This window comes from Plecotus auritus (genome assembly GCF_963455305.1).
Source record: "Plecotus auritus genome assembly, chromosome: 1".
Classification (NCBI taxonomy): Eukaryota; Metazoa; Chordata; class Mammalia; order Chiroptera; family Vespertilionidae; genus Plecotus; species Plecotus auritus.
Window position 1 is genome coordinate 239,041,519 of NC_137770.1, and position 24,606 is coordinate 239,066,124.

At 33.7% G+C, this 24,606-nt stretch overlaps 1 protein-coding gene across 5 annotated transcripts in view; it reads left to right on the forward strand.

The window, feature by feature from the left end:
* The window catches only part of LCORL (ligand dependent nuclear receptor corepressor like), a gene marked incomplete at its 3' end in the record, with an annotated part of 420,506 nt that overhangs the window by 87,355 nt on the left and 308,545 nt on the right, over positions 1-24,606 (forward strand). The window contains exons 5-7 of one of the 5 annotated variants that reach the window (XM_080660329.1): positions 5,217-5,468; positions 7,249-7,339; positions 8,672-10,212. The exons of 1 other annotated variant lie outside the window; for it this stretch is intronic. In XM_080660329.1, coding sequence (XP_080516455.1) covers positions 5,217-5,468; positions 7,249-7,339; positions 8,672-9,704 — 1,376 coding nt within the window. Of the gene's footprint in view, positions 1-5,216; positions 5,469-7,248; positions 7,340-8,671; positions 10,213-24,606 lie in introns of those variants that run through there. 3 more of the 5 variants (XM_080660330.1, XM_080660332.1, XM_080660333.1) reach the window with 3 other exon arrangements.

Consider the following 24,606-nt stretch of genomic DNA (forward strand, 5'->3'; position numbering starts at 1 on the left):
AGTAATCTTGGTTGTAGGTTCTTGCTATTTATCACTTTGAATATTTCTTGCTACTCCCATCTGGCCTGCATAGTTTCTGTTGAGAAATCAGCTGACAATCATATGGGTGCTCCCTTGTAGGTAACTAACTGTTTTTCTCTTGCTGCTTTTAATATTCTCTCTTTGTCTTTTGCTCTTGGCATTTTAATTATGATGTGTCTTTGTGGTCCTCTTTGGGTTCCTTTTGTTTGGGGTTCTGTGCGCTTCCTGGACTTGTAAGTCTATTTCTTTCACCAGGTGGGGCAAGTTTTCTGTCATTATTTCTTCAAATAGGTTTTCAGTATCTTGCTCTCTCTCTTCTTCTGGCACCCCCATAATTCGGATGTTGGTACTCTTGAAGTTGTCCCAGAGGCTCCTTACACTATCTTCATACTTTTGGATTCTTTTTCTTTTTGCTTTTGCGGTTGGGTGTTTTTTGCTTCTTTGTATTTTAGATCTTTGACTTGATTCTTGTGAGCCTCTAGTCTGCTGTTGGATCTCTGTATGTTATTTTTTATTTCAGTCAGTGTATGCTTAATTTCTAGTTGGTCCTTTTTCATATCCTCAAGGGTCTCGCTAAATTTATCGGCCTTTTCTAGAAAATTCTTGAAAAACCTTATAACCATGGTTTTGAACTCTATATCCAGTCGTTTGTTCCTCCATTTCTTTCATTTGTGACCTGTTTCTTTGTCTCCGCATTTTGGTTGCTTCCCTGAGTTGATAGAGTGGCTTTGTGTGCTAGGTGTCCTATAGGGCCCAGTGGCTCAGCCTCCCCGGTTACCTGAGGTGGACACTCTTGGTGAACTCCTTTGTGGGCTGTGTGCACAGTCTTGTTGTAGTTAAGCCTTGATTGTTGTTGGTATGTATCACTGGGAGGAATTGACCTCCAGGCCAATTGGCTGTGAGGATCAGCTGTGTCTACGATGGGAGAACTTCTGTGCTGGAGACACCCTTGTGTGGCAAGACTTGCTTCAGTGGGGCTTTGGTGCTCACTGAGTCTGTCCCCTGAGCGTGTCCCTTATGGATCTGAGTAGTTGTAATCTGGATGGTCCTACTCTGACCCGTGGGTACACTGGCTCTTGGATCTCCAAGGAGGTGCTAATTTAGCCTCTGCCTGAGGCCACTCAGCAGGAGCTGTGGAGAGATCTGCAGATTCCTCTTCTTTGTTTGGGTTTTGGAGGTGCCCAGATGAGGCCCAGCTGTGAAGCAATTCAAGCTGCTGTGGGGCCTTGGGCCTTCTTTTGGATGTTCTGGGTCTCTCTGACTCAGCTGCAGTTTGTTAGGTAAGTTTAGATTTCAAAGGACCAGGCTATTCATATGCAAAAGCCTCTGCGCACAGCTTGAGTGGGGCGGGGTCTCAGGGTGGAGCAAACAGCAATGGCTTCCTGTCAGCCCTGCCTTAAGAGGCCCCCGAGTCTCAGTGTCCCGCGGTAATCGCTGCAAGCACCTCTGAGAGAAAGCTGCCCTCGAGTTTCGCCCCGTATGAGTCTGGATCCCCAGAGTCTTGCCTGGAACTGGAGTTCAGAGCAGTCGGGAGCTTGTATCTCCCTCCTGCTTGAAAAAGTTGCCTACTCAGTTGCCAGCCCTCTCCGTACTTCTGCAGCTCGTCTGAGTCTCGGTGTGCTTTTCTCTTCCATTCTAGTTGTAGAATTTCCACTTAGCCAGCCTTCCTGTGGTTCTGGATGATGGCCGTTTGTCTTTTAGTTGTAGTTTTAAAGTGGTTGTGCGAGACAGCAAGTTCAGGTGTTTACCTATGCCGCCATCTTGATTTCTCCAAGAACGTCAAACTCTTATGAGCCTCACTATGGCTTCCTCTAGAATAGGTAGTGAAAGAGAGAGAGATGCAAGGATCGAGTGGGGGTGGGAGCAGAGAGGAGGCAGCGAACATCAATATTCAGGAGTATCCAAGATAAAATCTCATACCTATATAACCTAATATCAGAAATGAGGTACATTTCTGTGCTATGCTGTTAATCACACATACCACCCCTGATACAATGTGGAAGGAACTACACAGCAGTAGGAAACCAAGATGTGGAAATCATTGAGGACGATCTTGATACTAGCTACCACAAAGAGCATGTTAAACTTTGAATTAGTTAAATTTGAGAAATGAAAAGAGAGGGCAAAAATAAGTTTCTTCTGTCTTTTTTTTTTTAATGTATTTTGTATTGATTTCAGAGAGGAAGGGAGAGAGGGAGAGAGATAGAAACATCAATGATGAGAGAATCATTGATCAACTGCCTCCTGCACACCCGCTCCTGGGTATTGAGCCCACAACCCAGACATGTGCCCTGCCCAGGAATCAAATCGTGCCATCTTCTATCTTCTTAAGGGCAGCAGACACCATTTCCAAGTGGCAACATTTTATCTTCTAGCCAAATATTTATTATTTGCCTGATCTTTCAAAATAGTTGACTTTAATCCCTGGCCTAGATCTTTAATCAGCTTATTTGCTTTTTGTAATTATAAGAGCTTGTACATGTAATTCAGAAGATTCATTAGTTAACTAGCAACTGAGCAGCATTTTTATTGTCTCTCTCTTTCTCTTTTTTATCTTATTTTTTTAATTTATTTTTTGCCAAGTCCTTTGGTTTCACACATAGACTAATTTCCCAATATATAGGGACAAAATCTGAGTAGGTGAATGGAATAGAGTAGTGGTGTCTATTCTGCATTAAATTAATTCTAAACTCAATCATAAAGTATGTTTTTTGCTCTTTTGGAAAATTTAATTATTTTAAATTTATAAGGTGATATTGGTCAATAAATTACAGAACAGTTAACCAAAATACCTAGAAGTACATTCAGCATTTCCTTTTAACACATAATGTAAAGCAAAATTAGTTTTGAAAAAAGGTGAAGAAGATTGTTCACAGAAACCTTCAAAGATTCCTGGAGGTAATAATTGAGAAATGGTATAAACTGGAATCCTTATGGGCAACATGGAACTTTTTGTTTTGATAAATCACTTTATTTAGGTTACATGTGCTAATGGGCTATACCAAAAAATGGGCTGTTATGTCCTTTTTTTCCCCCCAGTTACTGATTTTATATTTGCCTTAATATTTTTACTTATTTGACATCTTGTGATTTAAATAAAATATAATTGCTTAGCTTGCATCTTTTTATCTTGTTATCTCCACTATAATTAAGCACTAATGTTTACCACACTGTAAAAATGTCAAGTATTTGATCTGCAATTTCATATAACCTTAAAATATGTTATGAGCAAGTCCAATTATGATTTTCAAGGTTCTGTTATCATTTCCATTTTTGTGAACAAAGAAACTATAAAATGGAGGAGATAAGCTAAGTCTATTTTTTTCCAGTACCCCCAAACCAATACTTCCTCTCTTTCCTACTGGGTCAAAGAATAAATGTGTAAAGGCTAAAATGTTACTTTTTAAAATAGGCCCACAATCCCTTTTCTCAGATGTTTCTTCTGAATTTAAAATATTTTTTAAAGATGTGATATAATGGAAATGTTTATTATGTAACATTTCCAGCCGGTTCAAAACAGCACCATATGATCAAATATATTTATATTTCTGCAAGGACCATAAATAGATTCATGCTATCATAGGTCACCTTTTGCTACCAAATATGGGATTGATCATAGTGGAGGTGTTTGTTGCCTCTTCTCACCTCCAAATAGTGTGTTTTCAAGCCTTCTTGCATTTTAGAATCAGGGATCTGTAACAATAAATGCTAGTTAAAAGACTTTCCTTTACGTGACTTAGGCAAGTTCTCCAGCTAATACTGAATCCTCAAACTAAAGAGAGTTGACCCTTCTGTCTCAAACAGCCCTGGACCAATGCAGACCTATTAACATAATACTGATCTGCCTGGGTAAGAGTTGAGGCATCTAAGGAGCATTGAACTAGTCTCTCAAGAAGTAGGACCACTTCTGTGGAGCCTAACCAAGTATGATTACTAATCCTTTCCAATTTACCAGCCATTCTACCTTCAAAGAAACAGAGTAAATAAAAGCATTGGATTGAGGCCGGAAGTTATGTGAAAAGCCACCAACAACCCCCCTCCCTAATACCAAAACTTTATCACTATTATATGCTGTGTTCATAACTGGTCTGTCCTTATTCTGTACCTCTCACTGTAAAATCATTCAACTGTTTTGACCTCTTGTAAAAGTTTCAAGTAGAACTGAATATCATTGCTGACTATTATAGTTGTAGCTGATCAATATGTTTGGGGATCAAGGATTAATTAAGGCACATAATAATGATATTGCCATTTTTATAGGAGAATCTTAGTAGATGTTTGCTGAAACATGTAGGCATGAAATATAATTATAAAATTTAGTAGTTCTGCAAACCAAAAAATGTTAAAAGAAAGTGAGTGTGGCAGAATACTAACAATTCTTAAATCTTGGTCGAGGCTGTCTGTGTGATTATACTGTTCTTTATTTGTTTCTGATTTAAATTTCTAAATATAAAAATTTGAGGAAAGAAAAAATATCCAGCCCTAACCAGGTTGGCTTAGTGGATAGAGCGTTGGCCTGCGGACTGAAGGGTCTCGGGTTTGATTTCGGTCAAGCGCACATGCTGGGGTTGTGGGCTCGATCCCCAGAAGAGTGCATGCAAGAGGCAGCCGATCAATGATTCTCTCTCATCATTTATGTTTTTCTCCCTCCCTTCCTCTCTGAAATCAATAAAAATATATTTAAAAAGAAAAAAATTCTTGATGATGACATTTAAACTGTATAGGAAATGCATATTTGACAGAATTGAAGAATTAAATGGTAATTAACAATCATGAAAGTTGAGATGTTTTCTTTAATAGTTAATGCATGCACTTTGTATATTAAGTTAAAATTTGGTTATATATAGTTTATATTCACGTACTAAAGTGTTTTAATATCTAGTAGAACGCATTTAAAACTCTAAAAATTGGTCATAGTACTGAGCTTCCTATGTCTTAATTTCTTACCTATATTTTAGTTTGTGAACAAAAATGTTATTTTGAAGAAATGGTTAAATGTGCCAAGTTTGAGGTTGATATCATAATACTAATTAAATCTACAGGGTTTCTATTGCAAAGTCCTAGGAACCATTGGCAATTACAGACTGACACTAAAAAGACTTCTGAAATTATTAATTTGTCATAAAAATATAAGTTTAAATACGGGTATTTTGCATTTCAGTTTTTAATGCTTATTATACTTATTTCTTCTCTAGATCTTCCTCAGAACTGTGATCCTAACATTCCCCTAGTTGCTCAGGAATTAATGAAAAAGATGATACGTCAGTTTGCAATTGAGTATATTTCAAAAAGTGGTAAAATTCAAGAGAATAGAAATGGTTCAATTGGACCAAGTCTAATATGTAAAAGTATCCAAATGAATCAAGCAGAAAACTCCCTTCAGGAAGAGCAAGAAGGCCCCTTAGACCTCACTGTGAATCGAATGCAAGAACAAAATACTCAGCAAGGTAAGATTTTTTGTGTTTGTGTAATATGTAGTTTTATGTTTTAATATTCTTAAATATATGTAATGTTATATTTATAGATAAACTTTAAAAGTAATATTACTTGTGATTAGCCTATGTAATATGGACTAGCAAGAACTGCTAAATTTGAGCTTTTGTATTACATTTGACTTTTGTTTATAAAAAAAGAAATTTGAGTTGCTCTCAATCTCTTTTCACAATGAAGTCTATGGTGATAGAATCCTAAAAAGCAACTTAAAAGCAAAGTATACAAATAAAGAGATGTATATGATAAAAATTATTTTTTATAATATTTAGCTGAGAACATTTAGTAAACACTTCCTGTTCAGTTTTTTACACTTAGTTGAAAAATAAAAAGAAACTGATTTATCTTCAATTGTTGATGTAACTGGGGAAAAAGAAAAGGTAATATATGTGATAAATATAATGTAATCTTGTACTTAACTATATAGAGATCTGTTTTTTCATAAGAGCCGAATGATGAGAGCTATATTGGATTTATCTAATAGTTTATTGAAAGAAGAGCCATAATTTACAGAGGAAAGGGGGCAAGGGCCTTTTAAGTGCTTGTAGAGGATGTCAAATAAGTGTTTGACTCAAAAAGATAGAACAAGTAGCTTTTGTTAATACAAGTTAGGGAAATTATTGTCAATCCTTGAAGCCAGAACAATATCAGCTTACTCTTCTTTGTTTGTTTGTTTGTTTTTAAGGAGCCCTTATCCTCAATCTAAAATATGTTGGGTGGTGATGGTGGTGGTGTATGTATGACTATCTCACTAGGTCCTAAGCACCATGAGAATAGGTACTTTGTATCCCACTTTTACAGCTGCTCTCCAAATTCTTAAAATAGTGCTTTGCACATACTAAGCACTCAATAAAATTATTATTGAATTATGCATAGTATGTTATGGGTGGGATATGTTATTTTTTTCATCTTTGTGTCTTGGTAGGGCACGTAAGTATTAAGTAGATTTGTATGATAATAGTAAAACCTACTTGATTGTTTTTTCAGTATTTTTGAGTATATTTTTAAGCATATTTTTTATAATGACTCCTTTCTTACAGTTTAAATTTTTAAATTTTAGCTGTCAGTAGAGATATAGTAATATTAACAATATTATTTATTGATGTGTTATAAATTCTTAGTTTATTTTTATTCTCCTTGATCCTGAAGTTGTTCTATTAACAATATGTCTGAATCGCTGAAATCTTATTTATGTAAATTCACTATTATAACAGTAATAAAAATAACTATCTTTTAATAACAAATACTTGGGCAGTGTTTTCTAACTGCTATTTTTCCTAAAGTGTTATATTGTTATAAGTTATATCTTCATACAATCACGTATATAACCATGATATATTACATAGGCACTGACTCAACTGTTGTTCATTTCAGTTGTTTAAAACAGTAAAATTTTACACTGTAATTTCTAAAAACACAATGGTTATGCAGAGTCATAGTTTACCTAAAGTATATGTTCCACATATTGTTAGTTCTAATAAATGCTAATTATTGTTCTTACTTATTATCGTATTTTCTATGCTCTCTTTTGTGCAATTGACATCATTCCTACTTTCCCAAAGCATCATCTGGGCAGCCTTGAATAGAAACAGTCATGGATGAGCAGTCAGATGGCTGTGCACTGCAAACAGTGGGAAAGGTGACCAAGGGTTGATTTTAAACAGGTTTTATATCATAGCCTGTTTGTTTTATTAATCTGTTACAAATATAAAGTTTTTTCTCTTGCAAAACTTATAGGGGATGGAGTGTTAGATCTCTCTACAAAGAAAATCAGCATAAAATCTGAAGAGTCATCCATATGTGATCCTTCTGAAAATTCAATGGCTGGGTAAGCAATATCCAGGAAATATAACTTAATATTAATATAAAATTATCTCTTCAGAGAACTCGTAATGCTACTTTGAGTAGATTGACATATATAGTTTCCTCCAGAGGCTTTGTCACTCATAAGTGTTTGTCTCTCATACCTTCCATTTTGTCCTTCCTCTTTCTTTTTTATTCTTTCTGTTAAAGAAAAGTTATCAGAACAATCACCAAACTTTAGTTCATGTTACTAAAATGAACTACCAACTTAACCATAGAATACAAACTAAGAAGCAGGACAAGTAAAGAGAATTTTAATTCAGATTCAGGAGTCAAATTTAAGGGAAATACGTAATTTCACTATTTAATTTTTTAAAACAATAAATTTTAAAAGTACTCTACTTACTAATTCTTGTAGTTAGTTTATAGTGTTTGTGTTTTTTTCCATTATGCTTTAGGCATGATGGCAGACTATGTAATATATCTAGTAATCACCACAAAAAGTCCTTCTATGCTTTGATTAAAATCTATTACTAAATTAATAGGTAATTAGTAGCGAAATGCTGTTCTGTTGGATTTTTTTATCTTTTTTGTAACTTGCATCTTCCCATTCACAAACTACACAGAAAGCTTTTTTGTCACATTTAAATCTTAGATGTAGAGTGTGATTTGCTTAAACTAAAGCTGTAGTAGGTTTTGAATCATGAAGTAAATTAAGCTTTCTGTTTGAGAAACTTTGAAATTACAATGATACATTGGAAATAGAAAAAACATTTATAAAATCTAAAAGTATTTTACCCAAATATAACTTATCTACTTGTTTCCAATTTTTAGTTTTTGTCTAGAGAAAAATGGGTCTTGTGGAAATATGAGATATTGTGTTTGGAAATATTCTTACTGCTACAAATTTCCTTTAAAGGGGTTGACTCTTTTATTACTTGTTTAGTGGTAACGTCACGTTTCTACTAACAAAAACTCCTTTAGGATTTGGGTTGGTTTTTTTTCTTTTTTTTATAATGGAACTCTAATTGTACAAGTAAAAAATCTAAGTGTTGCTCTGCAAGCATCTGTCAGGAATAGCAACATCATGAGAATATTTTTACAAATACTGAATTAGGATTTTATGTTCTTGGAAGGTCTGCCTGTTGAGGCCACCGTATGATTGACACATTGTCCTACCAGGACTGTAGCGTTTGCTTTGATAAGGAGTAACTACTACATCTCACAGACTTAAAAGTGTATAAGCAGTGATGTTACCTAAGCAAGGAGTATAATAAAGGAGTGGACCCTCCCCTTCCATAGCTGTGTGAGAGTCTCTCATGCATCAGTTTACCATCGTTTCATTCCATCCATCCAGGAGACTACACAGAAACAGAGAGGACTATGTGGAAAGAAGTGCTGAGTTTGCAGATGGTTTGCTCTCAAAAGCTTTGAAAGACATTCAGTCTGGAGCACTGGACATAAATAAAGCAGGCATACTTTATGGCATACCTCAAAAAACTTTACTTCTCCACTTAGAAGCCTTACCAGCAGGGAAGCCTGCATCTTTTAAAAACAAAACTCGAGATTTCAATGATAGTTGTTCATATAAAGACAGTAAAGAAACTTGTGCAGTGCTGCAGAAAGTAGCCTTGTGGGCAAGAGCTCAAGCAGAGCGCACAGAAAAAAATAAACTCAATCTACTTGAAACCTCAGAATTAAAATTCCCAACAGCTTCCAGTTACCTCCATCAGTTAACTCTACAGAAAATGGTTACTCAATTTAAAGAAAAAAATGAAAGCCTACAATATGAAACTTCACATCCTACTGTACAGTTAAAAATTCCTCAGCTACGAGTAAGCTCTGTTTCAAAACCACAACCTGATGGTCCTGGTCTGCTGGATGTTGTATATCAAGTTTCCAAAACCTCTCCAGTCCTTGAAGGATCAGCTCTCCAAAAGCTGAAAAATATACTCCCTAAACAGAACAAAATAGAATGTTCTGGGTCCATAACTCACTCAAGTGTTGACTCTTATTTTATACATGGGGACATCTCTCCTTTGTGTCTTAATTCTAAAAATGGAACAGTTGATGGAACCTCTGAAAATACTGAAGATGGATTGGATCGAAAAGATAATAAGCAGCCCAGGAAAAAACGTGGCCGTTATCGGCAATATGATCATGAAATAATGGAAGAGGCTATTGCAATGGTAATGAGTGGAAAAATGAGTGTTTCCAAAGCACAAGGAATTTATGGGGTACCTCACAGCACTTTAGAATACAAGGTAAAAGAAAGATCTGGAACACTGAAGACTCCTCCGAAGAAGAAACTCCGATTACCAGACACTGGGTTATATAATATGACAGATTCAGGGACTGGCAGCTGCAAAAACAGCAGCAAGCCTGTGTAGATTACTTGTTAGGAAAATGTGTGTGTGTGTGTGTGCGCGCGCGTGTGTGTGTTTGTTTGTGTGTGTGTATGTGCACAGGTGTGTATTTGTATGTCTATATACACACATGTGGGAATTACAGATGCTCACTCTGACAGGAGACAAGAAATTTTACAGTTCAAAAACCACTTACATGCCTTTTGAAAAAAAGTTTTATTCAGGGTTTTCACTGTGGACAGATTATATAGTTGCTTACTTCTGATAGTTTGTATTTAATCCTTGTATAAATAGGTGAAAAAGATTCAGGTTTTCTTTAGTAGTCAATAGCATAAAGCGTTGTGGGAAAACAAGTAATTGTCAAGTGAAACATTTTTATTGGTGAAAGACCACTCCAGCCATTCAGTTGAACCATCTTATAATGGAAAGATGATACTAATCGTTTGTAAACATTTTAATATAACATACTTACAGTTATTGTAAGTACGTCAAACAACCAATCAAAGTTTAAATAGACAGCTATCTCCATACTAAGAAAAATTAATATATACAGTATTAGTACACTGTAGTGCATTCTATGAAATATGAAATGCACTCAAGTGCATCCACCAGGAATTGAAAAGAAAACCTTAAATTATATATATAATGAAATTCAGTATTTATCATTTAATAGTTGATTTAGCAGGACGCTGGGGTTTATAAGATATATGCTTTTTTTAAAAAAACTGACACATGGTTAACCCCAGCAGCTATAGAATTCTTTAATATAAGGTGGAATACTAAGAACAAAAAGTAATTTAAATTTAATTATTAAAATAATTTAATTTTGTGTTTTATTTGAAAAATAAGCTAATTTGTAAGGTTAGAAAAGAAAGTTGGAATGCAGCTTAGAGCATGTTTATAATGTGCACAGAAAAAGCTTGAGAATGATAATTTTGGTTTAAATGTGCTGGTTAGTTGATGTTATGACTACTTTAAATTTTAAGGATTGTGACACACTCCTACTATTGAAAAACCTCAGTGTAACTTTAATATATTTGCTGCTGTGACATTTCAAAACATTTTCAGTTTATCAAAATGAATTACAGATTTCATTTTGGTGGGCGAAACATTATCATTTTGCTAATAACCAAATTTGCAGTTTGTTCAGGGTTTTGAGTAGATTTACAAATATTTAACACTGAAGCTGTTTTGAACTTTCAGTAATGTAAACTCTACTAATTGGGTAGTTAGAAGCTGGGCAGTGCATTTTAACTTTTACCAGACTCATAGAGAGACCAGTAATTTTTATATAGCAGTTTTAAAATGTGGTTCAGAGTATCCATGTTGGTGTTATGGAGTATGCCGTTTTAGTAGTAAAATATTATAAAGCATGTGCCTCCATTTAAAGAATGGGGATTTGCTTCATATATTCAAAATTCTCTGAGTGCCCCTTTTCTCTGTTAAAATTCAGGTTTTAAACATTTCTCTAAGCCACTTTTCGTAAATCCAAAAGCTGAATTTAAAAAAAAAAAGTGCACCTTGTCAAATACTTGTGTTTTTACACTTGTGTTTGTGTGTATCTAATAATCACATATACATGTAATACTAAAGAGATTTTCAGCTATTACATTTAAAAACTGCTTACATATGTTTAAAGAAACTGAAGAGTGGGAACTAAACAAGTAGTTATTTGGTCTCTTAGATCTATACTGAACACTCTTTAGCTATTAATGTTACCTGCATAGTAGGGTATGATGAATCCTCTTGCTCTTTTCTTTTCCAAGAAAGTATACATAATAGATTGCAAAACAGCAGATGTCAGGGTCATCTTTCTTTTTAAAGAATTAAGCCATATTTTGTGAGGGCCAGAACTTGGATTATTTAATCTATTACCCCTCTCCCTACTAAAAAACAAAGTTAAAGTAATGTTTCAACACAATTTTATTGACCTCTTTATACAGAATTTTACTTGCAAAAATTTGGGGGCTTGAATGCATTACATAATATTTGTATTGTATTGAGCTTTTTTATTCCTCACAGTATATTTACATTAACAAATTGATTGAGAAGTTTATAGTAAAGGGATACTTAACAGAACTCTTTTATATCATTTAAAAGATGACCTGACCAAAAACTTTACAGGATTCATAAAATCAGGGATCATTTTGCTATTGACTTCACAGTGATCAGTAGTTTTATAGGTAATATTATAGTTAATTTGCAGCATTTTAGTACTTGTATTATTTATTTTTGGTCAGAAATAGTAAATTAAATATTTTTTCATAGTTTATAGGTAATAACCCATGACTTTTAAAAGAAACAAAATGTTTCTAATTATTGAGTTAACTTTTGATTATACAAACTAGGAAAGGCAGGGAAATTTATGGCTTCCCCTTCTCCCCAGTGATTCTATTAAGATGTTCTTTATGTTAAACTTTCAAAGTACTTTATGAATTTAGTTACCAGTTACTATTTATCAATCAACAATTTTCTGAAATATCCAGTTTCAGCAGACTTTTAATGAAGGTGAAAGCAAACCTTATGTGCTTTCTACTTATTTGAATGTTCCTCAAGTATTTTATATTTAAAAAAAAAAAAGAAGGAAAAGAAAAAAACAGTGCCTCTGTTTTTAGAAAACTACTGTTCAGTAAAGTTGTTTAAACCACTTCTGGTAGCTAATGACAATTTTATATTAAATTGTATACTAACTTTAGTGAGACTGATTTTTTTAGTTGTTTACAGTACAAATACTTGTATTTGTTTTTTAATTGCAGTATTTTCATTGTCGCAGTAATTTAGTAAAACTCTGTGCTGCCTTGATTTTGACAGATTTTGTTAATATAAACTGATTGTTAGGCAATTAGTTATATTTATGCATAAATCAATTGCACTATAATTCATGAATTATTTATTACAATATTTTCTAATGAATTCATGTATCTGTCTTGTGTTGTAATGTACTGTAATTCTGTTCCTACTTTGTGTTGTTATATATCTAAATCTGATTGTATGAATTTTAATTGTTCAGTTAACGTGTTTCTAGGTTGTAATTTGTAGTAAAGCACTTCAATGCTTTTGCACTTAAATTTACAACACTGTTTGTGTGTGATTTACTCATTCAGTAAAAGAAAAAAAAGAAAAGCAAAGAAAAAGACTGACTACACTGACTTCTTTAATTCATTTTAGGAAGCAGTTTTATTAATATTAAATATTAGAAATTGACTTTCTCCAAAACTATCTCAACAACAAAACTTGTAATGGGCAAAATGGATAGTAACATACAAAGAATAGGCAGGGTGTTTTGGTTTCTAAATCAAGTAGGAAAAGGTTAGAAACTTAGCATTCAATAAAAGGCATCTATGAGAGGTACAATCTTAGAACCTTTATGTAATCATTTGGGAATAAATTCTAGATTGTAGACTTATGTGTATTCAACTATTTTTTATATTAGGTTTCATATATTGGGTTTTTCTTTGAGATTTTAACATGCATTAAATATGGAAAAGAATTTTGAAGACAAGTAAGCATATTGTGTAGTTTTATGATTTGAGAACCTAGTTATCTAATAACTGAATCTAATCTAATATCTGAATAATTAGGAACTTTATTAAGCTGTTCTTCATATAGCATTAGGTGGAAATTACTAGCCACTGTGGTATTTTTTAAATGTCATTAATAGAAGTAATAAACTGAATAAGAAACTCTTTTAAAAGATTTCCTTAGAATGTCAGAAGAGAAATACAAAAATCTTGTGGTGGTTTTCAGAATAGTTAACACTAGTCATTAGTTTTTATTATTTCTACATTTTACTTGACTTTACTAATAGAAAAAATCACTTAAGCATTTCAGGAACTATTAGGCAAGCATATTAATCTTTAAGATACAGTGTAATATATTTTCTTTAGAACCATATAAAATCTGTTTAACTGGTTAGTCACAGATGTTTAATAGGCCGTAACATAACTAAAGAAACTGTTGAAGTGTGCTTATCAGAACTTTTGTGGGTTATCTTTTGCTTATGTGAAAATTATAATTTTTAATTTGCTGAAAAAGATCATAATTTTATTTATATTTGATAGCTAACATTTTCTCCTGCCTTTATTCCCTACATATATTTTTTAAATGATCTAATATTGAATCTTGGGAGTTGGTTGCATCATTTTACACTCCCAATCATGATAAAACTCACGAAAATTTATTTTCAGAAAGGAAAAGTTACAGGGGTCATGTCCTATTTTCATCTGTCTAGAGGGGGCAGTGGATTTAAGAAGTTTTATTGTAATTTCATATCTATTCTCACTTTGATAACTACTTAATGTTAAATCATATGCTAGTTTTAGTGAAATATTGGTTGAATCTAGTAAAGTTGTCGTTTTTCCTTGAAAAAATTGATCTAATGTTCAAAATTTGCTTTGGTATTTTTCCTATTCGAATAACAATTTTTATAAAATGTAGATAAAATATTGCATACTTAACTGTGAAACAAATTAAGTGATATTTAGGGAACAAAATAAAAAATTTCACTTTTCATTTTAAAAGAAAAAATTCTCTAATTTTTAATATACATGAACATAACCTTTTATTAAATAAAGTACATTCTCTGTAGCAATTCATAATCAGCATATCCCAATTCCAACCCTAAATTTTTACAAACCAGGAGCTACTATCAATAACAAATATAAGAAGTCAGGAGTGGGAGGCTATTTTCATGTACAGAGTTTGGTGATATGTTTAATTTAAATGGATACTTTTCTGAAACAGAATTCTTTTATATATTTTATCTTCTTACTGCTGGTAGTTGGATTTCAAAAAAATTTTTAGACTTCTACATTGGTTGCTAAGTAATAATGAGTCTTAGCTAAAATTAGATGTATATTAGTTTCTGAAGTGGACATTTTCCATTTGAAATTAAATAATTAGGTAAGTAATGCCTTTAGTTTCAATGTAATTACTTTAGTATTTAAAATCAATTAAAAATAGATTTCATTTTTAAATAGCTTAAATTATTTATTTTCTTAATAGGTTAAAATGCCTGCCGCTTAATCTTAGAAAAGATATTTTGTTATTTATGAAATCTAAATCCCTTAATTTTTCTTGTGACAAAGCTTTTATTAATAATTTTATTTTCATTACCTTGAAAAAATATATATTTAAATAAAGATAAGCTTTTTCTCGTACATCTTATTTTTCTTATTTGCAGTAATACAGACTGATAATTATCAAAATAACAAAATGTTTACAAAAAAAATTTAACTCCTGGTGAAGCACTTTCCATTAAATATTCTTAATATATTCAAAGAACTAAACATTAGCAAATCTGTAAATATAGTCATATCGATAATCATCAGCTTTTATATCACAAAATTTGGGCTTTGTTTGGACTCATATTTGTCGCAGGAAATTATCATCAGTGCTTCATTATATTTTTGCTAAACAATAATCAAGATGCCATTATTGCAGCTCTATAGGAATTAGGAGTCCAGCAATATCAAAATATCTTTTGTTCAAACTCTGTTAAAATTATAACTCCTTATAATATTGATATTTTTACTGTAATTCATTTTTTGTTTGATTTTTATTTTTAGTTCAACTGTTGATGCAAAATCAGAGGAAGCTACTAAAATGGAAAAAGAAAAATCAGCATTAAGCAAAGTTTTGGAATCTTTGTGCATACATCACCAGCAACAAGTTTTGGCTATGTTGAAATTTCTAGTCCAAGAGCAGAATGCTGCTTCTCTTTGCTGTTGTAATACATCTTATACTGTGTCTTCAGAATCTCAAAAGCCTCTAATTGAAGATGATATACATGGTCTATTCTGTCATTGTGAATATAGGCTGGCAGAAAGAGGGTATTTACAAAATGAAAGACAAAGCCCTGGTTTTGTGCCTCTGCCAGTCTGTATTAAAGATTTCCATTGTTTGTCTTGCCAAACTGTAACTATTGAACACATTAAGACAGTAGTGAATAGAGGAATTGCAAACAGTTATACTTCTCACAGGTGCTGTTCTGGACTGTTTCCAAACATTCATTCTACAAAATCGGCCTTTCATACTCCTTTTTCATCAAGGGAAGTACTCAGTGATGTTTCAGTCAGTCTTGAAGATATTTGTAGATCTCGAAGTCCCTCACCCCCACCATTATCACCTGTACAGACTGAAGGATTTGAAAAATTGAAAGATGTCATCTCAGAGCTTTCAGCCTTAGAAAATAACAGACTTGAAACAAACATTAACCAACCTCCATTCCTCACACCAGCAGAAATAAGTAATGACAAAGATGATCATGAAGGTAAAATACATAAAACCAAAATATCCAGTAACTCTGATTCTTTGCTCTTGGAAGGCAGCAATAATTGTACTACAAATTATGAAAAAGGTGAGACTACTGTAATTTTTCAAGATTTAATGGACCGTATTAATGAAAAATTAAAATCAATAGAAACTACGGATACGACAAACCTTATAAAGTTGTCTAGCAGTGATTGTAATACAGATAATGATTTAAAATTGAGAGATTTAATAACCTCCCTCTTGCATAATGCAAAGGCCAGTGATTACAGTTTTATGGAATTACTGAGTCAACATGATAAAAAGCTAGAAAATAAAATTATTCAGACAAGATTTCGAAAGCGTCAAGAAACATTATTTGCAATGCACCACTCTCCTGATTCACCCATGTTTAGAAGGCAGGCTTTACAGATAAAAAGAGAACTTGCTAGTCTTGATGAAAACTTCGTAAGAAAAAAATGCAGTGAAAAATTTTCAAGGAAATTGGTATGCAATAATGTGATACTTTCAACAGACAAAGAAGAATTCTATAATTGCCAAGGGCCTTCTTTACAAAATTCTAAAAGCCTTCAAGATAGCAATCATGCAGAAATATCATTTTCACCAGATTATGCATTGCAGTCCTTGCAACTACCCCTTCATAATTTAGATACTAACTTGGCTTTTGACACATTTTCAGAAAGCTTCAAAACAACTATCCCTGAGAAAATGAGCATAAGAAATTCACAAGAGAAATCTGCAGCTGGAAAATTTTTTTTACAAAATCATGAGAATTCAAAACTAGAAACTCAAACTCCTTTGAAATGTGATGTTCCTGGACTTTTGAACAGAACTAAACGAAATATTGTGCCTCCAGGATGGTATTCTATATATGTAACAAATAATTATGTTCTCAAAAAATCCCCTAAGGCCAAAAAGGTTTCTGAATCTACAAAAAAAAAAGATCAGGTGAAAAATATTCAAACCGAAAGCTCACACAATATAGATCTAAGTAAAATTGCAATGAATTCTAATTTACAAGTTATTGTGGAGCGTTTGGAAGATACAATAAATATGGCCAAGAAATCTTGGAATAATCAGTCATTATTGGAAGGATATAAAGCATCCAAAAAATTGAAAGAAGTTGATGGTAAAGATCCAAATGCTGGTGGAAATATAACTCTTACTGTAAGTAGAATGATATGCAAAGAGCAGAGTTTATCAAAATCTGTGGCAGTATCCAACAATATCCAAAGCAGTCATATGCCTTCAATAGATTTGAATAACAAAAGACTTGATAATCTGAAAAAGTCATCTATTTTAGATACAGGTAGCTTGATTTCCTCTGTTGAGAATATACCAACAAAATATGAAGCCACCAGAAGCTCTTCTTTTTCCAATTATTCTAGTCCTATCAAACTCATGTTTTTATCTGAGGTTAAAAGCAGTGAAGGTGTCAAATATACTTTAACTTCAGTCAATAATTCTGAATCAAACACTGATTTTCCTTCTTCTGAAAAACATCCAAACCATCATATAATTGAAAAAATAACAGAAACAAATGAGGACATTCCAAATGCTAACTTGGAAAATGTTAGTTCTAATCTTAATGATAGTGACACCCTTCAAAAAGAACTAAACAAATTAAATTGTGCAAAAGAAACAGCAGAATCTTCTGAAATGTTTATCGATGATACAAATAGTGATAAGCCACAGGAAGAACCTATAGAAAATTCAAACAGTGCAATTGATTCATCTTTTAAAAGAAAACCAGGTAGACCTAAAAAAATAGGTCCCCAGGTTGTGAAACAGATTAAGCGACCAATTGGAAGACCACCCAAACCGAAAACTGATCAAACAGACATTACCATTTGTCAAAATGAGTCCTTTAGTGCTGGAAAGAAAAGCCCAGAATCTCCCCTATCAGAAGAAAAGGAAGGTATTTATAAAAAGACTATTACTGTAACTGTTATTTATGGAAGGTCAAGAAGAACTAAAAGGCATGTTTCTGAAGGAAGTGTAAGCATAAGCAATGTTACATCTTTAAACAGTAAGGTTACTGATTTTCCAACTGAATGTAATAGTCTCAGAAATACTAGAGAATTTGAACTTGACTCGGGTGAAAGAATAAGTGCCATTTCAAGTTTGACAACTGAAAGTGAGATCTTGGGCTTTGAATATGTTAGACCTATCAAGAACAAGTCTGTGATACCTCAACCTTCTAAGAACATTGTTCGACCAAATCAGAAGCCTTTGGCAATAATTAGGAAGCCTGGTAGACCTGCAAAAGTGAAAATCTCTGGTATATCTGTAACTATTAATAGAATTTCACCTCAGGAGAGAGCAGTGAGTATTAGCAGCTGTTTACCTCCTTTAGAACAAGAGACTGTGTTAGAAAAGAGTTTGCCTGAAGAAAAATATGCTTCTCAATGCAATAAGATGGATACAAGGCACGCTGAAGCTGACATACTCAAGAATGGATCAAAAAGTATGGTTGCTGCTATACCTTTGAGACATTCTATTAGGGACAGAAAACCATCTCTGCATTTCTTACATTCATTAGCATCTTCTAGCTCACTTATTTATAGAAATACTCTGCTTCATAAATCATATAAACTCCATATGCAGAAAGGCAAAAGTCAGAAGGAAAAAAATAGGCAGTCAAGGTTAAAAATAGCTCCCAAAGGTACACCAGGAACTAGAAATTTAAGGAATGCAAAAAAATGTTTGGAAGATAAATTAATACCCATTTCTGAAGTATCTTTGGACCCTATAATTTCATCAAACCCTTTGCTCAGGTGGTGGGCTGCTTCTGCTTCAAATGATTCCTTATTAGAGGCGTTAAACAATAGATTTGAGCAAATTACAAATGCTTGGGTGCGAGTCAGTGGAGATGAAGCTGAAAATTATGTTCATACTAAAAGGGAAGACACTAAAAGTAATTTCAAAATAGCAAGCCCTTTGGAAACCTGTCTTGTAGAACTTGAAGTTTCACCTGTAAAAATGCTTTTTCGGAAAAAATATGATTTGAATGAACTCTGTACCTGGTTTATGCAAACGACAGAAACACAGTCTCTTTCACTAGTTAGAAAAGCAAATGCTCGAAACCCTTTGGAAGTAATAAATACCAGAGGAATTAAATTAGGGACCAAATACTCTGATTTTAATACCAGCCCCTTCAGGAAGCACTTTAAAAAATTTGCACTATCTTCTCCTTCAAAATCAGGGAAGTTGCATATACTGCATAAAATGGTTAGCTCTCCACTCTTAAATGTGAAAAATAATTTAACACTAGGTAGATTCAAAAGAACTGAGTTTAAGAGATTGCGACATGAAAGGTGGAGAAGAGAGGGAAAGCTGCACAACCACGGAAAGGTTAATTGGATCTCTAAAAGGAGGAACCTGAGATTTTTCTGCCAGAACCAATTTTTAAGTAAGACTGAGGGAGGACCAAATGCTGACATCCCACTCCAAGGAAAAAATGCAGTGGGTAACCAGTTTATTTTGCCACCCGAGATCAGGGATGACTTTTTGCAACAGAGGGTGGCAGTGTCTGATGTTAAAACACATGCTAGTTTAGAGAATAAATACAAGTCAGAAGCAAAGGAAAATGGAACAAATTGCAGCCAAAAAGATTTTGAAAAGGGACCAAGACTAGGGAATGTATGTCCAAGTAATTGGAGGTCAAAAACCTTAAAAGATTGTAGAATATTTTTGAGAAAGATCAACTACCTTGAACACAGAAATACTTTTAAGCTAAATACAATCATTTACTCTCCTGAAACTGTTAACAGTGGAAGTAATCTTCAGACTCATATGGAAGAATCAAAGCGCTTTACCTTAAGATCCCATTCTGCTAGGCAAAATTCTTTTAAAAAGCAATCTAAAGAATTAGAAAATGCTAAGGCAAATAGTACAGCTGATAAATTTCCTGGCCAACTTGACAGTAGTAAATTAAATAAATGTGTTAATTATGACAAGACTCCTTCTGATGGTTCTGAAGTTCTTAGCAAATTGAAGAAAAGAAAAAGACCACCATGGAAGACCACAGAAATTTCAACAAAAAGACATAAACGACAGTCTTGCAACAGTGGACAAATGGCAAACTATTATTCAAAATCCCAACTAGGTAAGTTTTTCTCTACTTAATTTTAAAGTTTCATTGTAGGTGCCTTGAGTAAAGTATAAGATAATGGGTAGAAAAGAAACAGCTGATTGAGTTTTCATTTATTTCCAAAATATTTGGACAACCTAATTTCTTGGCACCTAGTATGAAACTCGTGAAATTAGGTGCTGCTAAATGTACCAGTGCACTTCCCCACATATAATGTGTCCAGTATTTCAAGCAAATTAAAATATATTTAGTAGAGACATAGAAAGCCTCTAAACATGTACCATTAATATAAAAGTTATATTGTCTACTTTTGCATTTTATCTAATATAATCTAATATAAAATACAAAAAACTATTTGATAGATAAATATGCCCAAGTAACAATCTAAAACTTGACTATACTACAGACTAATATATGTTTATCATCTGATAATAGCTTTGAGACCAGACATGTGGAAAAGAAGTAAAGACTCTGTCTCATTACTAAATTAATAAAGGCTATAACATATATAATAATTCTAGGATATCAGTCTCACATTCACCCTTAAGTCATTTTGCCCTTTGGTACTGCTTCGCGAACCACTTTAATACTCAGCTTTTTTAAATAGTGTCAAGGAACAAAAATGTTTTTCAACAAATCAAACTTGTTGAATAGATTTATTTCTATTAGACTCTGAACTAGATTGCATGGACATAAAGATAAGGATTTCTTTCCAATGATAATCCATAGCCTATCTAGGAAGAAAGTCATATATAGATAATTTTAAGGTAATGCAAACTGAAATTACTTTGTCAAGCAGTTGTATGCTTTCCTCTGTTATACTAACCTGACATTGGTGCCTCAGGGAAACTGTTATCTTAGAACCTAGCAGAAATAGGCTATGAACACTGTCGCTGCCAATGTAGCCATTTCTAACTCTGCTTATTGATAAGATAAGTAGAAGTATGGTAGTGCTTGTAGATTTCTTTCCTGACACGAAAGAGTGCCAGGTTACACTGGAAATTTAAGGATTTTTTTCATATAATTGCATTGTTACATTGTATAAGGGGATTTTTCTGGGGTTAAGGAGGTATTAGTGGCTTTATTTTTACCTTTTAAAACATTTTTTGTAAGTTAAAAAAGTACTATTAGATCTTACATTAAAATATTAAAAGCAGTAATTAAACTTGAGTTTTCTGACCCCCTATATTCTATTATTTAAAGAGGTAACTTTAAAATACCTGTTTCAATAATATCTAACATGCAGTGATTAAAAATTTTAACGAAATTCAATGATTAAAATTTTTAAATTAGTTCCCATTCTGAAACAAGAATCAAATCTAAAATTATACTCTGTTTTCTACCTTCAGGATAACTGAAAATAACATTATAACAAATAGTATGTCAGGAAAAAAAGGGAAGCTTGATAGTGATTTAAAAAAAACAACATAAGTCACCTAAAATATACACACATCTTTTTTTTAAAAGACTGTCATGAGTGGAGAATAAAGTGTAGTCTTTCATTTTTAATTCTTTATACCATCCTCATTTCATGCTTTTTGAGTTTACCAAAGGTAGTTTGCATTAATTCATTTTACAACAGAACTGTATTTTGTCTTTCAGCTTCTTAGCCATTGTATCTTCCTAAGGTCTAAATATAAAATTTATTTTAATATGATTCTTCATCGCACTAAATATTAGGTTACCCTAGAAAAATAAGGTGGAAGATGCCTAATTATTACTTTTCAAATTAAGTTCAAAATCATTTTGTGTTATGTAAAAAAAAAATTAGTATCAGAGCAAGACTTGTTTTTACATTTTAAAAATTATTAGTACTGTTTTCCTGTTCTGCTTAAAGTTTTATTTATCTTTTACTGATAACTTTCCTTCTTTATTTTTTAACATTCTTTTTTTTAATCAAGGACATTTTTGTAAAGTTGTATTTGAAACAATATTATATTTGTCTAATTTTTAAATGTTTCTTGAGGTGTTATTTTTTTTCTCATGATACTTGGTATTTCATATTTCTTTTTGCCTTTTTGGAAATGACACAAATTCATTATTAGTTTTATATGTGTTCTTATTTTCATAGAATAATTAGTGAGTGGAGACTTGAGAGACTTTTAACAATAGGATTTTCTAGAAAGATTCTAGTTCAGTGTATATAATGTAGTATAGAATATTTCTATTGATGGAAAGTTTTGCTTCTACCATGAATGAATGTCTTATTTTTGTACATTTCAAAATTAACTGTTCAGATATAGTTTAATACATAGGAGTTTTAAGATTTATACTTTACTACATTTGTATTGCTATATATCTGTAGTTATGGAAAAGAGGAATAAGAAATACAATTTCATTCTATTCTTAGTTCAACAAATATTTAATGAATGCCTACAATATGCTCTTAGGCATGTAGAAGGTTCAAAAAGTTCTCTTTCTGCTTAAGTAGATAAACAAGACCTATATCATTTATTTATCCAACAAATACAGTATATTTTATGTTTTAAGAGGGATAGAATATGTTTTAATGATTAAAGGGTTAAAGCCATGGTTTGTGCTTTCATGAAGTTCATCTCTTGGGGACAGTGAATAGGCAACTCCAGTGGAAAGATGAGTGCTATGATTGCAGGCGGAGGTGAATTGTAGGAGCACATGGGAAGGAAATTGAACCCAGGTTTGGAGAATTGGGCAAGGATTCCTATATGGTTACATCTAAGCTGAGATTGGAAGGGTGCTGAAAGAAGTTGGGAGAGTATTTCAGTAGAGCAAATTGCTTGTGGAAAATCAGGGTGACAAAAAGAAGGCTTGTTAGGAACACTAATTTTGTCCAAATAGCTGAGTCATAAAATAGGGATAAAGGATGGGGCAGGGGGTGAATGGGGAAATGGCAAAAGATAAAGCTACCTAGGGAAGCTTCACCTAAATTGTACGTTCATGAAAAAAAAAATGGTTTGAGCCCTAATAGTGACATTAATGGAGAAGAATAGATATGTTTGAGAGAGTTCTGTGAAGTAGAATCAATACATCTTAGAGAGTAGAGGAATTAAAGGACGACATCCAGGTTTTTGGCTTAAGTATCTGGGCAAATGGTAGTAATATGCACTGAGGTATAAGAACACTCAGGGTATTCAGTTTTAGACATAAGGAATTTGAGGGATTCAGTGAGATATCCAAGAAAAGGTGTTTAGGAAGCAATTAGTTAATAGGGCCTTTTTCCTCAGGAGAGAGGTCTGAGCTAGAGATAAAGATTTGGGTATCAGCAAGTCATTGAAGCCATGAGAGTGGGAGAGATCATTCAGGTGAAATGGGAAGAGCCTAGGATCTCAGGGCCCCAAAATATGGAGAAAAGAAAAGATGTGTACAACAGGAGACTGATGAGATTAGTCAGGAGGTGAAAGGGAGCCAGGGGAGGATGGTGAAAAGGAAATGTGTCACAACAGTGGAGAAAATAGCAGTGTGAACTGTTGATAACAGATCAATTACAGTTGGTTTGGGAGAGAGCAGTTTGGTGGGCTAACAGAGCAAGCAACCTAATGATTGAATACATGCAGGAAGAAGAAATGAAGGAAATTAGCACAGAAAACTATAAATGGCTATGATTGGAGAGGAGATAGAGAGGTAATGAAAGGGAAGCCCTGGGACACACACAACAGGGGGGTGAGGGCATGAGTGGAGGGTGGGGGGGGGCAATGGGGCGATAGGGACACATATGTAATACCTTAATAAAGAAAAAATATATATTAAAAAAAAAAGAAAGGGAAGCCCTGTTTAAGGCAGGTTTTTAAAAAAATGTTAGATGTTAATAGGAAGATCGGTGGAAAATGAAAGATTGAAGATACAAAAATGAGATGGCAAGTAGTGAAAGTTGGGGTGAAGCCCCTGAGTTGATGATTAGATATTATGAGGCATCATTAGCAAGATTAGCCTTGGCCATAAGGGTCACTTCTTTCCTAAAACGTAAGAAGAGTGGGGTATATATGAGGACACATATCACTTTATAAATTCACTAGAGGCCCAGTGCACGAATTTGTGCACCAGTGGGGTCTCTTGGCTTGGCTGGCGAGACCAGGCTGAAACTGGCTCTCCAACATCCCCCGAGGGGTCCCAGATTGTGAGAGGGCACAGGCCAGGCCGAGGGACCCCACCAGTGCACTATCAGGGCTGGGGAGGGACCGTGGGAGGGCTCCAGGGCGTGTCCAGCCCTGTCTCACCTAATCCCGATCGGGGCCTATCAGGACTGGCCAGCCGGGGAGGGACACGGGAAGTTGGCCACCCGGGGAGGGACCGCGGGAGGGCTTCAGGCATGTCTGGCCCATCTCGCTCAGTCCCAATTGGCCAGACCCCAGCAGCAAGCTAACCTACCAGTTGGAGCACCTGTCCCCTGCTGGTCAGTGCACGTTATAGCGTCTGGTCGACCAGGCAACTGTCTGCCCCCCCTGGTGGTCAGTGCACATCATAGCGAGCAGTTGGGCGGCCTTAGCATATTACTCTTTGATTGGTTGAATGGACAACTGGACGACCAGACACTTAGCATATTAGGCTTTTATTATATAAGACAGGCAAAATGTTGATGATATTAGA